The sequence below is a fragment of the Orycteropus afer genome, unplaced genomic scaffold, assembly GCF_000298275.1.
Source record: "Orycteropus afer afer isolate SDZICR_OR568_19922 unplaced genomic scaffold, OryAfe1.0 scaffold00074, whole genome shotgun sequence".
NCBI lineage: Eukaryota > Metazoa > Chordata > Mammalia > Tubulidentata > Orycteropodidae > Orycteropus > Orycteropus afer.
In genome coordinates, this window is record NW_006921661.1 from 1,695,662 (window position 1) to 1,712,567 (window position 16,906).

At 43.1% G+C, this 16,906-nt stretch overlaps 1 protein-coding gene across 1 annotated transcript in view; it reads left to right on the forward strand.

Moving 5' to 3' along the window:
- TENM4 (teneurin transmembrane protein 4) overlaps positions 1-16,906 on the forward strand; it is a 562,032-nt gene that overhangs the window by 417,781 nt on the left and 127,345 nt on the right. Inside the window, exon 15 of the mRNA XM_007941024.2 lies at positions 6,669-6,885. Coding sequence (XP_007939215.1) covers positions 6,669-6,885 — 217 coding nt within the window. The remainder of the gene's footprint in view (positions 1-6,668; positions 6,886-16,906) is intronic.

Consider the following 16,906-nt stretch of genomic DNA (forward strand, 5'->3'; position numbering starts at 1 on the left):
TTTGTTGAAATATCTCAATCGGTATGCCATCAATTCCCAGAGGCTTGTTCTTCACCAGTTCTTTCATTGCAGCAATGTGCAAGTCCCCTGAAGTCTCTGCAAAATTAATATTAATGATTAACATTTATATATTATTATTATTATCTGTTTAGGAGAATTTTAATGAAAGTTTTAAGGAAACAAAACAAAAGTCCTTCCAATTTTCTGTTTTATTTCTTTATTTTTTTTCCCTTGCCTCTTTGGAAAGAAAAAGATACATTAAACATAGACATTTTATAAGGCAACCCAACTTATGTGTAGTATACAATTACTTGAGATATGAAGTACTTGGAAAATATAAATGTCTCCAAACTAGCCAAAAAGAGAGAGAGAGATTCCTGTAAAATATAAGTTGACATATTTCTTCACCACAAAATTTGCCTTTGTGCCCCCAGAGTATACTTCTTCCTTTTAATATAAATCTCCTAAAATTTATCATCTAAGTCTAAGAAAATTAAATTGGGAAAGACTCTCCCTTACTGTGGAGGAGCCATATGCATCATTTCAGGCTGCCATATGCTGCATTTGAAAATATGAAGAGGGTTTTGCACAAAAGCTGCTCTCGTAAACTGCAGCCCTTGGTAAGAATTTTGTGGGCCCTAGTAATTTTAAAAATATGGATTCTTTTTAAATATGATTGTTTGTATTAGTGAAAGTTTGGCCAACACGTACTACTCAGCAAACATTTGCTTAATGAATGATTAGAAAGCACCAACACAAAAAAGTGTAGGTGGACAGAATTCTTGGCCTGGGATTAATTAGCGTAACTGCAAAGCATGCAGTGAACAATTCTGCAGTCCCAGGTTTGTGTGATATGTCTGTTTCAGAGAACCCCAATCTGCAAGTCCCCTGAAGTCTCTACATGTATGTTGTTATCATCGTGTTTATCTAATTCAGTCCTTTAATCCCAAACTGAGGGCAGTGGTGGCTCAGTGATAGATTTCTCACCTTCCATGAGGAGATCTGGGCTCAGTTCCCAGCCAATGTACCTCATGAACAGTCACCACCAGTCTCAGTGGAGGTATGGGTATTGTTAAGGTGCTGAACACGTTTCAGCAGAGGTTCAGTTTGAGATGGACTAGGAAGAGAGGCCTGGCAATCTACTTCTGAAAAACCAGCCAGTGAAAACCCTACAGACCATAACACTTCAGTCTGCAACCAATTATGGAGATGACACAGGACTGGGCAGCATTTTGTGGAAGCATTTTGTTCCTTTATGTATTGAGTCACCATGAGTCAGGGACCTACTTGATGGCAGCTAACAACAGCGACAAGGTCGAATGCTTTTAGGCAGGGCTGCTATGGAAAGTGGGCCAGGAGAGAGCCAAATGGCAGGTCTGTTGCCGGGATACCTGTTCAAGGAAAGGACCTGATCAGGCAGGAGCTCATAATCACTATCATTTATCAAACACTTACCTAGGTGCTCATCATTGTGCTAAACTAAGTGCTCCACACCCACGATCTCATCTAATCTTCACAGCATGACTCTGAGGTGCGCTTGATCATTCATTTTACAGATGAGGAAGCTGAAATTCAGAGCCCTTGCAGGGACTTGTGTTTCCAACAAAATGATCAACTAGACCACCACAAAGACTCTCTGACCACAAATGCCAGCAATTTATTTTTTAACTCATTGTTAAATTTGTTTAAGAAAGAGAAAGAGAAAGAGAAAACTCCTCCCAGTTTTCCTGATGTGTTTTGTGTTCTTATAATGAAAGCGCCTCATAGGAATAGCATGAAACACGGATATTTTATAAACTTGCCAACTTATATCTAATATCCATTTAAAAGAGATACAAAGTACTTGGCAAATGTAAATGTTCCTAAAGTAGCCAAAATAAATACTCCTGAAAAATATACATATCGATGCATTTGTATTCTACATTAAGATGAAAGAAGCCAGGGAGCAGCAGATTGGTGAAGCTGAAAACCAGCAGCCCTGGGGGGGAATTGAGTACTACTAGGTGCCCAAGATAAAATTGACTTTTGGGATGTATGTTCATCGAAGCAGAAGATGGGCACGCTCAAAGTGGGGACTGGAACTGAGGCCCTATATAAAACTGGGACTCTCAACCTCAAAGTCTGCGATTAATGTGAAAGTGAAGCTGGAAAAAATAAATAAATAAATAATCTGCCTACAACACCAAAGAGATGATACTGAGTCCCTGATGCTGGATGGGAATCTGCTGTTAGAAATTGACCCTTGCAGAAAGGTCTTCAAATCCAAATTTACACAACCAAAGTGGTCCTAGAGCTTCAAGTAGAGAAATTAGCCTGAAAAGTGGTCCCAGAGTGGTGATAGCTCTGGAATGGCAAGCAGATGGAGTAAATAAATCAATCCTGGAGTGTTATCTGACCCACCTCAGCCCAGAGGATTCCTGTAGGAAAAAAGTGACAAGCCACTCTCTCTAGAGTTAATAAGTATTATAGAACACAGAGAAAATGAGCAACCATAAACTGAAGTCAGCATATGGGAGATGACCACTCCCAGGAATCTAACAGTCTGAAAAGGACTATATAATAAGTAAGTGTGTAAATGACTAAAGAGATAAAACAAGGTGAAACCATAGTAAAGGACAAGATACCATCAAGAAAGAAATAGGCAGATTTTGAAAAGTTCTAAGTAGACTACCTAGAAATTTTAAAGTATAATAATTTAAATTAGTGGCCTATGGGACAGGTTAAACTGCAGTCGAGATGGAGATGAAGGAAAAATAAGTGAAACAATATAGATCTGGGGAAATAAATCAAAATGGAGCATGGATAAAAAGATGGAGATTAAGAGAGGTTGAGAGACAGGAAGGATAGGAGAAGATCCTTTATGCATTAAATACTTTTCCCAAAGAAAAGACCAAAGAAGATGGGAAAGAGGAATAGTCAAAGAGTTTATGACAAAGTGATGAAAGACATAAGCCCTAATTTAAGGCCCCATGTTGTAGCATATTGCTTACTGTGTGGTGCATGCTGGGTTCCATGCTTGGAGAAAAATTCTGATTTGCAAAATCATTGTGTTATCACAATGAAAAACCATTGTGTCATCACAAGACACCCAAGAGAAGGCTTTGCATTTTGTGTCTGGCTATAGAAGCAGATTGGTGAGTGTAAGGAATGAACCATCTTTCTTTTTCTCCCCTAATCTTCATATGAAGAAATATTTTGAGAAGTAAAACAATTCGTACCAGGTACAAATTCAGGATCCAAATCTGGGCCGTTTGCCTCAAGAGGCTGCTGTCTTAAGCATTGTGCCTTCTGCTTGATCTAAGGGTGAAAAAAACAAAAGGTTGCTACAGGTTTTGGTGTCCTATGATTCTAATCCTGGATCAGTGGAGCTGCCCTGGCCTAGATTATGTATTCATTCTTCAAACTCTATGGAGTGCAGTCTCTGTTTTGGCCCAGTTCTGGGACCTGGGATACTGAAAGGAGTCAAACAGTGCCTGATCCCCTGGAGCTCACTGCCTGGGAAAGGAGACAGAGAAAATCCACAATTACAATATAGAGAGTTAAGTGCTGTGATAGAAGTTGCCCAGGATGCTGGAGGAGCAAAGAGTACTAGTATTTCAAGAAGTCTCATAAATTCATGTTCTGCACTTAAAACATAGTTCCTAAAAGAGCTCTCCAGAGCTCAACGAACCTCCCATAACTCAGAAAAAACTGTGCTCCAGTACTGGCTCCTTCACTGAGTTTGTGACCTTGACCACTCCTTCACTGAGTTTGTGATCTTTGCCACTTTGAGCTTTTGGCTCCTTCTGAAATGACGGTAATGACAGTTGCTACTTCCTAGGGTTAGGAGGATTCCGTGAGACATTCTTTGTAAACCACTTAGCACAGTGCCTGACACTCAATAAATGGTAGCTGTGATTTATTATCATCATCAGTTTCATATAAATAAGAATGATAACACTCATTCCTGACTAACCTTCTTCCAGGGTTAGAGAGCAGACATCCTTCCTCAGCAGGAAGCAGTGGTTCCCAGGTGCCACAGAGCCGAGTGTTTATAAAGAGGTAAAAAACTGGTTTCCAGAGACTGCTTCAGTGGTAAACAAGAGCAGGCAAGACCTAATAAAATTTCAAATTAGCCATGACTTTTCACGGCCCTTCAATTGTGCTAGCTGATTTAATGGTCAACGTCCCTGCTCGCCAAGATTGAATAATGGAGCATTTCTGCAGAGTTACGGATGCGGCAGCTGAATCTGTCATGCTAACATCAATAGCAGAATGCAAATAACCCTCAGCTCAGGCTGTAATTATGTGTTTAAGCAATGTCTGACAGGGGCAGCCCAAGAGAATGTGATGGAGCCCGCCGGCTGCAGGAGAAGACAGGTGCTTTGCTAGGCAGTTGGTAAACCTGGGAGAGGAGGGACAGGAGCCACAAGTCAGGGCTCAGAACAGTGCTGGGGTGAGGGGAGGCCTTTTCCCCACAACTCAGAATGGACTTGGCAGGTGAACAGACAGAGGAAAAATGGCCCCTCATTTTGATGAGCTGTGTTCTAGATTCAGAATGGGGAAGAGGGACTACCACTTTATTAAGCACTTGTTATGTGCCAGACGCTATGCTAGATTTGAGTTTCCTCTGATCTCTGGGTTTGAGGGTATAATACTACATGTTATACTTATTTAACAAATACTTACATGTCACTCCCTCTTTTAGAGATGTGAGAAACTGAGCCAGAGGGTTTAACTTGCCCAAAGTTATACAGTACTAAGTTTCGGAGCCAGGCTTCGACCCAGACAATATAGCTCTGGAGTCCATACTCTAGAATTGGGCTGCCCTAAAGGAGGTTACAAGCCCTTGGGCACTGTACCAAAGTTTTGTCTGTGATTCATGAAGGACAAACACTGGTTTTCAGAGATGTTTAGTAACTTGTCTGAAGTCACACAGCTGGTAAAGAGGATCAAGGGCACAGCTCCAGGTTGCCCTGAAGTCACAGCCAGTAATCTGTGCTGCCCCTGTGGATGGGTCTGTTTGTGCAGTACTCTGGTGGGTACCATCTACAATGTAAGCTCCATGGGAACAGAATTGAGGTGAGTATATTAGTGTTAATACCACATTATTGATGAAGAAACTGGCCCTCAGAAATAGCAAGTACAAGAAATTGGCCAGTGTCATTTAAATGATAGTGCTGGGACTTGAACTTCAGTCTCTGAGGCTTACCAGGCCACACTGCGTAATTGAATTGAATGACCATGCAGTTTTCCAGCTTTTATGAACTGGCATTTCATTTCATCCTCTTGTGTATTTGAAAATTAAATCATTCAATTTTCACTCATTTATTTGTTTAACAATCATGTTTCCACACTTGGTATGTGCCAAGCTCTATACTAAGACCTAGGGATACAACAGAGATAATGAAAATAATGAAAACAGGATCTGTGCCCCAAGAGTGAGGAGAAGTTTGCCCAAATTCCCACAGTTAATAAGCAGTAGAACCAGAATTTGAACTCAGGCAGAAACACACATTATGAGAATGTTCTCTGTCTACATAGCTCACAGAATGTAACCCTGGGCTTTTCCTGTCCTTTGAGGTTCTCTCTTAGGAGTATCCTCTGATCTCTGAGTTTGTTATCCATTTTAAGCTATTCCACTGGGTGCCTGTAAGAGCACTTTGGGATAATGATACCAAAAATCTGTGGTCTTTTTTTTGCACTTTGGAAAGCTACAAGAGCTGTAATATAATTTTCAGTCCAAAAGAAATCCATCTTTGAGATAAAAGAGAATTCCCTGCTAATGGCATCTCAGTCAGAGATCTGAAACTCAGAAAACTCAGCAAGCACTAATATCCCTAAAGCCCCCTCTCACAGATGGCAGAGCCAGGTCTCCAAAGGACTGAGGACTATGTCTCAGGCCACACAATTGCATTGCAGCTAGGAAAGATGCTGAGAATTACAGGGTCCTCACCCACGATCTCTCTTCCTTACCCCCAAAGCCAGTCAGTCACCAGGTCTTACAGTTTTTACCTCTTAAATGTCTCCCCAACCATCTCTCCTACTCTCTACCTCCACTTACCACTCCAGTCTGAGCATGTTATTTTTAACATGTGCAACCTCAACTACTCCTTTGTCCATCAGTTTCCATTTGGGCCCCCTTCAGTCCATTCTGTGCCTGGCAGGAGATGTTCTTTCCACAATGCAGATCAGATGTCATGGCTTAAAATACTTCAGTGGCTCCCCACTGTCCTGAGGGTAAAATGCAAAGCCCCTAACCTGGCCTACAAGCTCAGCATGTTCTGCTCTTGCTTACCTGGAAGCCCCATTTGTACCATTTTCCTTACCTTGTAAGCACCAGCATTTGAATTTAGTGACTCAAATGATCAAGTTCTCTTACCTCTAGGCCTCAATATATACTTCTCCTTCATAAGTATGTGTATCTCTGAATGTGTGTTTGTATAAGTAGATAGATAGATATATACATATGTACACATATGCTTACTTATCTGTCTCTCCCATGAGACTGGTGGGCCAGGACCAGATCTGAATCACCTTGATTTCTTCAGTGCCCAGCAAAGGTCCTGGCTTATATCAGGCACTTAATAAAGTTTTTTCCATGATTGGATAAATAGAGAAGAGATGAACTAGACCAACATGACTGCTTGAACATAGCAATATAAACAAATGCTCTGTCACCCCTGCAGATGGCTTGGTTGACTGCATGGACCCTGACTGCTGCCTCCAGCCCCTCTGCCATGTCAATCCGCTGTGCCTGGGCTCCCCCGACCCTCTGGACATCATTCAGGAGACACAGGCCCCTGTGTCCCAGCAGAACCTACACTCCTTCTACGACCGCATCAAGTTCCTTGTGGGCAGGGACAGCACACACATCATCCCTGGAGAGAATCCCTTTGATGGAGGGTGAGTCTATCAGGCCTTGGCTCCAATCTTGGCTCTCTGAAGGAGAATGGAATCACCTGGAGGGCCAGGTGTGAGTCAGTGAGGGTGGGAAAAGGCCGGGAGGGCAGAATCAAAGGTTCTTGATGGAATGTCAGGGGAGCCAGAGAAGCAGCCTTAGGTCCCTGCATTTAGAAAACTGCTATCCAAGGCATTTGGAATTTTTATGAGCCAAGTTTTGCTGTTCCCACTGGGTGATAGGTGGAAAGAATGAGAAATCAAAGGTCCAAGGGGAATCTTGGATCAATACCCACTTTCCAGTTAGCTCTTACTGATCCTGCAGTCTCCAGATGAGCTAGAAGGCTTTGACATGGCTCAACCTCAGAGATGATGTCCAGAAGATTTTGCTAGGCTGGGGGTGGGGTACACCTGCTGGTGTCCCAAGTCATATGCCCATATGCCCTTTCGTTTTTCAGTTGTGTCATCCATTGGACTTTTTTTTTTTTTTTAAACTGATGTCTACTACCAGGCCCTGTGCTAGGATCACAGAGAGGAATAAAACACCATCTCTGCCCATTGGGGGAACAATAACAAAAAGGGACAGTTACATTATGGTGTGATAGAGAAATATGTCTCCAGGGTACTACTCTGGGAACACAGAGGAAGTGCTCGTGGATAGGAGGAAGGCCAGGGTGGTTGATGAACTGAGTCTTAAAGACAGGAAGTAGTTAGCTCAGCAATGAAAGGAGAAGAGCGTTCCAGATAGAAGGGATAGCTTACAAGCCAACGGCCAGAAAGTGCACAAAGCCAGTGAAGGCTACCCCTCCAGTCTCTGATCCCCAAACCAGGAGCTGTAAAGTAGTAAGAGGTACCTGAGAAAGAAGAGTTTATAATAATTTATTTTGAATGTCTTCCAATGTAGTGATGCCTTGTCTGTGCGGAGCTTTCTCTAAATTTCAGCACAGTTCATTTCAGCAGTCACAGATTGTATACATTCCACGTACATGATTTCTGGGCCAGAGAGTAAGAGGGAACACAGACGATCAAGTCCCTGCCCCAAGGGGACCATGAGAGTAGTGAAGAGGGATGGGAAGGTGAGGAAAGTCTTCAGATTTATCTAAAGAAAAAAATCAGTGAAGCTTGGTAACTGATTGTGTCTGAAGGGTGTGGGAGAGAGGACTCTAAGGTGACATTATCTATTTTACTTAATTGTATGCTGAGGATTCAGAGTTCAGAGAGGTTAAATCATGTTGCAGATTAGTAGTAGAAGTCAGCTCCCAGATCATTATTTACGTATCTGTCATCTTCAGTTAAATTGCATACACTTTGCAAACAGAGGCCCTGCATCTCTCCAAACCCACAGTACTTAGGGCAGGGCCTAGATTATAGTCTACAGATGAGTGGGCAATTATATTTTCCAAAATATTACTGGAAAGCTTCCTTTTGCCTAACATTTGCCTGCGTCATTACATTCCTGCTCCTCGCTGATCTAGATGCAGAAGAAACAGCCATCTATCACTGCTGCATATCTGCATATAGATTCCCATGAAACACAAGCACAAGTGAGTGGAAGCAGAAACCCAAGTTACCAGATGCCTGTTTTGTTAAACTATCTCCCTGGTATTCTGTCTCCTTGATCTGGGCCAGTAGCACAGGTCATTGGTTATTTGCATCATTGGTTCTAGTGGGATCAGTCACCAAGTTTGAGTTGTCTTCTTCCTTCTCATAGGAGGGAGCATGGTAGAGTAGAAAATGCCGAGAGTTTGAATCTGGCTTTACTAGCTACGTGTGACCTAAAGGGAATGATTTAACCTTTGTAAGTGCTGCCAATTATAAATGGGCAATCATAGTAACTGTTTCATGAAAGCTGTTGAAAGGATTAACTGCAATTAATCAGCACATTGGTTGTTCTTAGTTACTGCCGAGTTGATTCTAATTCGTGGTGACTCCATGTGTGCAGAATAGAATTGCTCCATAGGGTTTTCAAGGCTATGATCTTTCAGAAGGGGATCATCAGGCCTTTCTTCCAAGGTATTTCTGGGTGGGTCTGAACACCAACTTTTCAGTTAATAATCCAGTAGTCAACCATTTGTGCCACCTATAGACTCCCCATGCTTGGTACATGATAGGTAATGGTGGTTATTATACAGTGGCAGCATGACAGAGTGAAAACAGTGCAAGTTTTTAGAATCTGATAGACCTAGATGTAAATTCCACCTTCTAGCTATGTAACCTTGGGAAAATTCCTTATCTGCACTCTGATCTCATCTGTAAGGTTAGGATAATAATGTCTACTTTGTTGGGTAGTTGTGAGAATTACATTTTTAAAATGTATACAGAGTCTCAACATAGTGCCCACCACACACACACACAGAAAAATTTGCTTAGTAATTACATGATGATGATGGTGGTGGCGGCAGTGATGGTGGTGGTGGTGATTATAACATTAGAACATGAGAAAGGGCTTCTGATGTCTCTACCTTATTGGTACTGAAACTTGAGAGTAATCTGCCCTCTAAGAAAGTCCACCTCCCACCCAGAGAAGAGCCAGGTTTAGATTGTCAAATCATTATTTCAGGAAAGAGAGAAGCAGCATTATTGCCAGCTGGCTTTTATTGGGGATCCTTGTTATAGAGGAATCCTGTGGCACTTCTGCAGAGTGTAGAATTTCTGATGGGCAGGCAGACCTTGCTTGATGCCTATGTGTAACAAGAACAAGGCCCATACCTGGTAGACAAAGCCCCAAACCCTTCTGGACCCCATATGCTGCACCACAATTTGTATAGTCTGTCTGGGATTCAATTTAATGGCATCCAGGAAGCAGACTGTCACTCAGAGACACAATAGCATTTCTGAGGCCAGCAAGGAAAAGCAGGTCCTAGAGATGTAGCTCCTTCATGCTACAGATTCTGAGCTGCATATCAGATTCAGAGAGGCTTGAGTATGAGGCATACTGGAACTTTAGCTGCCTAGGTCCATGGAAGGGAAAGGAATTCAAAGCCAGGAGTTGGGGCTAAGCGATCACCCCTCCACGGGGGAAGCAAGCAAGCCAGTCTTCAATCCCCAAGCCTTCCCCAAGAACTCATGTTCTCAGAAGCCTCATGCCTGGGGTGAGGAAGTAGGGGCTTTTCCACAGCAACCAGTGATACCAGGAGTTGTATGAGTGGTGCCTTTTGTTTCTGTGTACCATCGTATCTTGTGCCACAAATACTAGAGCAAGAGCAGCCCAGAGAGAAGGATGAGCTCCCCATAATGTGAGGGCCCCAGCCAAGCAGAATCAGTCTGGGCTGTGCTGGGGTCCATGGGAGAAGCCATAGAGCTTGAGGCAGAAGTATTGCCAGATGGAATTAGAGTGAGGAAGGCCTCCCATAGGAATCCTGACTTGTTCATCTATGTCCACAGGGTCCAGCACAATGCCTGGCCCAGAGCAGATGTTTAACACAGGTTTAAGGAATATAATGGCTCTATCTGACATTCAAAGATCTCTGGTAGCACAGTGCCTAAGACATCTGACTGCTAACCAGTAGGTTGGTCGTTCAAACCCAGCAGCCAATCTGTGGAAGCAAGACTGGGAAATCTACTTCCGTAAAGATTTACCACCTTGGAAACCCAATGGGCGTCACTATGAGTCAGAATCGACTCAATGGCAGTGGGTATCTAACATTCTGCCACTACTGTCCTCAACCCAACATGAAGTGATAGAAGCATAGAACCTTAGTGATCTAAAGAAGGAGGGAACATAGCAGACATGGGAACCACCATCACCAGACTAGGTGACTGGAAGATTATCTTTCTTCCTTAGTCTGGAGGCCTAGACCCTTATCTGCCTAATAGAACACCTGTTCCTCACCTCCAGTCATGAGTAGAATACAATGAAGGGTACCTGCTATTGAGACTTGAATGGGATGCGAGAAGCCACTGGGGTCCTTACAAAGAGATAGGACCCAGATGGCAGAGCTTGGGATCAGACAATAGGGAAAGGGAGGACATCATGAAGGCATCTCCTAGAATTCTCAAGGTAGAGCCAAAGCTGTTTCCCACTGTTGGTCATATCTGTCATCTTGGGAAGAACTAACTAGGTTTAAAGGGGTGGAGGTGGGGCAGGCAGAGTACCTCAGTGAGTAGTTGCAGGTTGTCAGCATTGGGCAAGTTAGCATATTAAGAAATTCTGATGAAAGCATTATCCTCAAACTATTTGCATAGTTTGCATATTTGAATCAGTTCAGTATATGTCTATGGACACTGTATTGGTCAGAGAAATAATGTGACATTGTTAAGTCTTACTGGGCTCCTCTAAGCCTGGTAGATTATCAGCTCACTCAAGAAGGTAGGTGGGTTTGGCTAGGGAGAGTCAGTTGACAGGAGACGTTGAGTCCAAAGAGAAAAACTGGTAGAGTTAGAGGGATTTTAGAAAAAGTGAAGATGGATGCCAAGGATCAGATCCAGAGAGAGGCAGATCCTGTGGAGAGGAGAGACTGAGAAGGGTCAGAGAGAAACAGCTGCCTTAGAAAGACAAACTTAATTTGACAAATACTGACCCAGCACCTACCCTGCACCAGGCATGGGAAAAGAAAATATGCATCTGTACCCCATTACTCTGGGGTCTCTTTGAGGGCCTCATGTCTTGTTTGTCATTGACCCCTTAGCACCTAGTAGAGGGGTTGACACAGAGTAACCACTATGAATGATAGAATGAATGAATGAGTCATTTACTCAGTTCCTGCTGACCTTCAGCTGAGTACCTGAAGAGACGTAGAGACAAAGTGCTCCGAGAATTCAGAGAAGAGACCATAACATCCCACAAGTCTATCTCCCTAAACACCATACAACAAGAACTGCATCTTATGCATCCATGATTTTGACTCATAGAGACCCTACAGGACAAAGTAGAGCTGCCCCCACAGGGTTTTCAAGGCTGTAAATCTTTAGGAAAGCAGACTGCCACATTTTCTCCAACAGAGAGTCTGGTGGGTTCAAACGGCTGACCTTTCAGTTAGCAGGCAAGCATTAACCACTGTACCACCAGGGCTCCTTTGGATCTGGGTAGGCAACAGTAAATGTTTCCCATTAAACATGAATGAATGACGATAAACTTGCGGGTCACAACACATTGGTGGGTCATGAAATCAATTTAGTGGATCTCAACTTTTTTTTATGAAGTAAATTTAAGTAGAATGGAATAGAGAATATCAGTGCATCGTTGTGAAAAGGATACATATTTATTTCATAAAATTTCCTTCATTTGTGTGTGTGTGAATGTGCATGTGTGTGCTACTGAATAAGCTGAATTATTACTGTGGGTTTTAGTCAAACGGGAATTTAAAAAGGCATTCTAGACTGAGGAGTCAAAATGACTAACAGCATGACTTTCCAGAATAATCAGTGATTGGAGAGAATTGCAATGTAGCTGGAGTATAATTATGGTGATATTATTTTAAAAATCGGAGATCAAGAAATGTGGTCTTATGTTTGAAATCAAGACAGTCTTAGGAAATCTGGAGTGTATGATCATGGCCAACCAAAGGGCATGTGGGAAAAAGAACATATAGGACTATGAGGCCAGGAAGGTGCTTTTGAGACAGGAAGTAGGAAAGATCTGACCCTCACCTGGTCACAAACCAGGTCAGAGCATTTCATCTGTCAGGACTTCAGCTTGGCTCTGAACAATAGTAAAATAATCTCAGTGTCACAAAACTCCTCAGGATTTCTTTCATACTCTTTATAAAGGCACAAAATTTCCAGGAATTTTGGAGGCAAGAGTTTGCAAGAGGGGAAAAAATAGGAGGGAGAAATGATCATGTATATAATATAATTTTTTATCCTCCCACTGCAGATCTAGGAGCTCTGGTGGCATAGTGCCTAAGGCATTTGACTGTTAACCAGAAGGCTGGCGGTTCAAACCCACCAGCCACTCCTCGGAAGGAAGATTAGACAATCTACTTTTGTAGTGATACTGCCTCGGAAACCCAAGGAAGGGTCGCTATGAGTCGTATCTGACTCAACGACGGTGCGTTGCATGGTGTTGTCCACTGCAGATCTAGAGCCGTATACAGGGCTCGATGGCAGAACACTTATGGAAGAACATTTGCTCACTACCCATTGCCCCACCCCGTACTTACACAACCTCAGATGGCCCTCAGAGAGGCTGAGCACTAGAGATCATCTAATGGAGTTCAAATAAACACCAGTTTCCTGACAGCTGGCCTCTGGGCAAATTTATTATTGAATTATACTCCTGCATTTTAAGGATAAGCTGAGTTGACAGGCTACCCCATCAGTTTTTGAAAAAAAAAAAAAGTAAGAAAGACAATGATAAATTACCCTGATGGAAGATGAAAGAAAGTAAAGATCCTACTTCCTCCAAAACGTCAGCCATTTTATATTATTCATGTTGGTTGTTTTAAAAATCCCTCCCCACATAGAAATGAATGTTTATGATGATACAGCAAGTAAGAGAATTCAATTCAGGATGCAGGGAGTGACTTCTCACATCATCCTGATGAGCAGCTAACAACTCCTTCTCTGTCACTTAATCATCCCTTTATTGATTTCAGAAACGAATTACAATCTCTGTTTGCTTTGTAGTTTAAGCTTGTTCCTAGCTGTCCATCAGGAACCATTACTACAGGGTGTTGTGGTGAAGCAGAAAGAACTCAAGGTTTGTAGTGAGGGGTCCTGGATTCAAGCTCCTAGTATCTAAGTGACCTTGGGCAGGTGAGCCTTGATTTCCTCACCTGTACTGTGGCATTACTAATTCCCACCCTTCCAGGTGGTTGGGAACATTAAACTGAAATAAAATATGCAAACATTCAATGGCTGGCACATAATACGCATTCAGTAATAATCCCTTTTAGTTATCTGTTGTTGTTGTCGACTCATAGCAACCCCTCCTTGGGTTTCCAAGGCAGTATCACTATGGAAGTAGATTACCCAACCTTCCTTCTGAGGAGTGACTGGTGGGTTTGAACTGCCAGCCTTCTGGTTAGCAGTCAAGTGCTTTAGGCACTACACTACCAGAGCTCCCCTTTAGTTATCTAGTGCTGCTATAATGAAAATACCACAAGTGGGTGGCTTAATGAAGAGAAATTTATTTTCTTATAGTTTAGGAGGTTGGAAGTCTGAATTCAGGGTGCGAGCTCTAGGGGAAAGTGTTCTCTCACTCTCTCTCATGCTCGCTCTCTTGTCTGCTCTAGGCTCTGGGGGGTCCTTGTCTCTGTTCAGCTTCTGTCCCTTGGCTCCTTGTGATTTTTGTGGAGCATGGCATCCATTTTTCCCCATCTCTGCTTGCTTGGTTGCTTGCTCAGTCTGCTCTTTTTAATCTCAAAAAAAGATCGATTTAAGACACATTCTATGGTAATAATTCCTCATTAACATAACAAAGAAAACCCATTCCTAAATGGGATAATAACCACAGGTATAGGGATTAGGATTTACAACACAAATTTTGGGGGACACAATTCAATTGACAATCCACAATAATGCCTAGCACTTTCTTCATCTAAGACGTTATTTTAACACATCGACTCTCTTCCAGACCATATGGCATAGGGGCCTGATCATTCTTGTGTTAGAGATATGAAATCCGATGCACAGAGAAGTTAAGTGACCTGGCCAAGGTCATTGGACTTGTGAGTGTCAGAGCCTGTATTTGAAGCTAGCCCAGTTGGCCCTACAGCCAACTGCCTGAGCTGCTGTCTTGTTACTAGCTGTTGTTAGCTGCAGTCAAGTTGATCTCTGGCTCATAGTGGAATGAGATACCATCCAGTCCAGCCCACGATTGGTTATGGAGGGGAACACTGTGATCCTTAGGGACTTCATTGGCTGATTCAGAAGATTACCAGGCCTTTTCTCCTAGCCCTGCTTAGTCTGGAAGCTCTGCTAAATCCTGTTCAGCATTACAGCAACATGCAAACCTTCACTGACTGATAGACTAGGAGTGGCTGTGTGTGATGTTTATGAACAGGGAATTGAGCCCTGGTCTCATGGAAGATGAGGGTTCCACTGAACTACCACTGTTCCCTTGTCTACCCTGCTAGGTCCTTTTTATTTCTCTCAGAATCTTCAATTTGGAAATCTGTACAGCATGGTGCTGCAACAAATCCAGCTAGCCCCAACTTTCTCTCTAATACTGGGCAACAGAATTAAAAACCCTAATGTGTAGTATGACTTAGTGCATAAGAGCACTGGCTCAAGTCAAGCAGCCTTGGTTTGAATTCTGGCCCCACCTCTTGCCTGCTGTGTGGTCTTAGATAAGTCTCTTAATCTCTGTGCCTCGCTTTCCTCATCTGTCATATGAGGATAATAATAAATACCTCATGTGGATGTTGTGAATATTAAATGAGATGTACAGGACTTAGGTGTCAGGGCAGCAAGCATTCACTAAGTGTCAGTGACCAGTATTACTAGTAGTGTTTGTATTAGGAATAGCAGTAATGTTACTATTTTTAAATCTTTCACTGTTACCATGAGAATGGAGAGAGAAATGAGAAGCATCAGTGTAGTTACATAATTGAGGTAAAAGTCCTAGTACCAAAGCATGCCAGAGGCAAATGAGCCTTGAGATCTTCAGCCCTTTGTAATGGAAGAGGAAACTTCCAGGCCAGAGAGAGCCATTGGCTCAGCAAGTTAATAGCAGAACTTGACTGCTGGAGAACCTGGAGTCCCAAGTGAGAGCTCTCTCACACAAGAATCCTGGTGCTTGTAAGTCAAGTATTTTCTATATTTCTATCCATGATAGAGTTCAAGCAATAAACAGTTAACATATTTGAAGAGCCATGCTTCATATTAATATTGTTCTTAGTGGATAATACTAGGTCAGTATTTATCAGACACCTCTGCAGTGAGTCTAACTGGCCCCCCCAGTCAGATCCCAGAGGCATCAACAGTTGTCACTAACTGAATTCCACAGTGAGCAGCTATGATGTAGAGAGATGCTACCTCTGGGCACTTGCTTTGGCATGGGGGAGAGATCCAGCCCTGCCTGCTTCACCTACCTCAGCCTTCTTCTCCCATCAACCTGGGGCCATGTGATTCCACTGTGGGTCTGGCCCTACAGGCCTCTAGGACCAATCCCAGCCTGGGAAGATTTAGAGCAACACCAGCTGCTCAGCCTTAAGTCCCTCTTACTATTTTTATCTGTGCAGTTTACTCACCTGTTCTGCCAAATAGGTTTCTTCCTTGTCCCTGAATCCTGGGCTTGCTTCTGTGCCCAAGTTCCTTGTATCAGCAGCCTGACACCCCACTCACCCAAGGACTCAAGCCTTGCCTTCTCTTGGCAGAATCTCCACCCATGCCACATCTAGGTCTAGAACTCTGTCCTTTCTCTGTCTATGGACTAGGCATTGTTACCTGGTGACACACTGGATGTCCACATCCATTTGCTCCTAGGAGCTCCCCCACCATGCCTATCCTGTTGTCAGATGCCCCTCCTTGTCCCCTGAGTGACTGCTTCCCTTAACCACCACCTGTGTATTATCATTTACCTCAGATCCAGCCAGCTGAGCTGGACCTTGTCCAGGCCTCCATAGCTGCATGTCTGCCCGGCATCAGATCCTACCCCAGGAAGTCAGTCTCATTCTGATCCAGCCTAGGCTCTTCTTTCCTATGAGGTAAAGGAGGGCCTGTCCTGTGTTCTCACTTGTCCACTGAGAGGCTCTATCTGGAGTCAGATCTTAGCAGAGATGTATCATATTTTGCTAACAGCACAAACCATCTCCTGAGAGGTCTTCTTCAAAGGAGCTCTCTGACCACACAGCATAGAGGACATTTGAGCTAACAGTATTTCTAAGCCATGTAGCCATGTCCCTCAGACATGCCTTGTTCCTCCAAGATAACCTCTGCTGATCAGCCTTTCTCAGTCCTGCTCCTCCCTTACTACAACCAGTGGGCTCACTTCCTTAGAAACATTTTTGAGAATAGTCAAGGACTCTGTTCTTGTGTGTATTTTTATTGGTCAGGAAAAAATATATCCTAAAGAATTCCTTAGGAGCTCTGATAGCATAGTGCCTAAAGCATTTGACTGCTAACCAGAAGGCTGGTGGTTCAA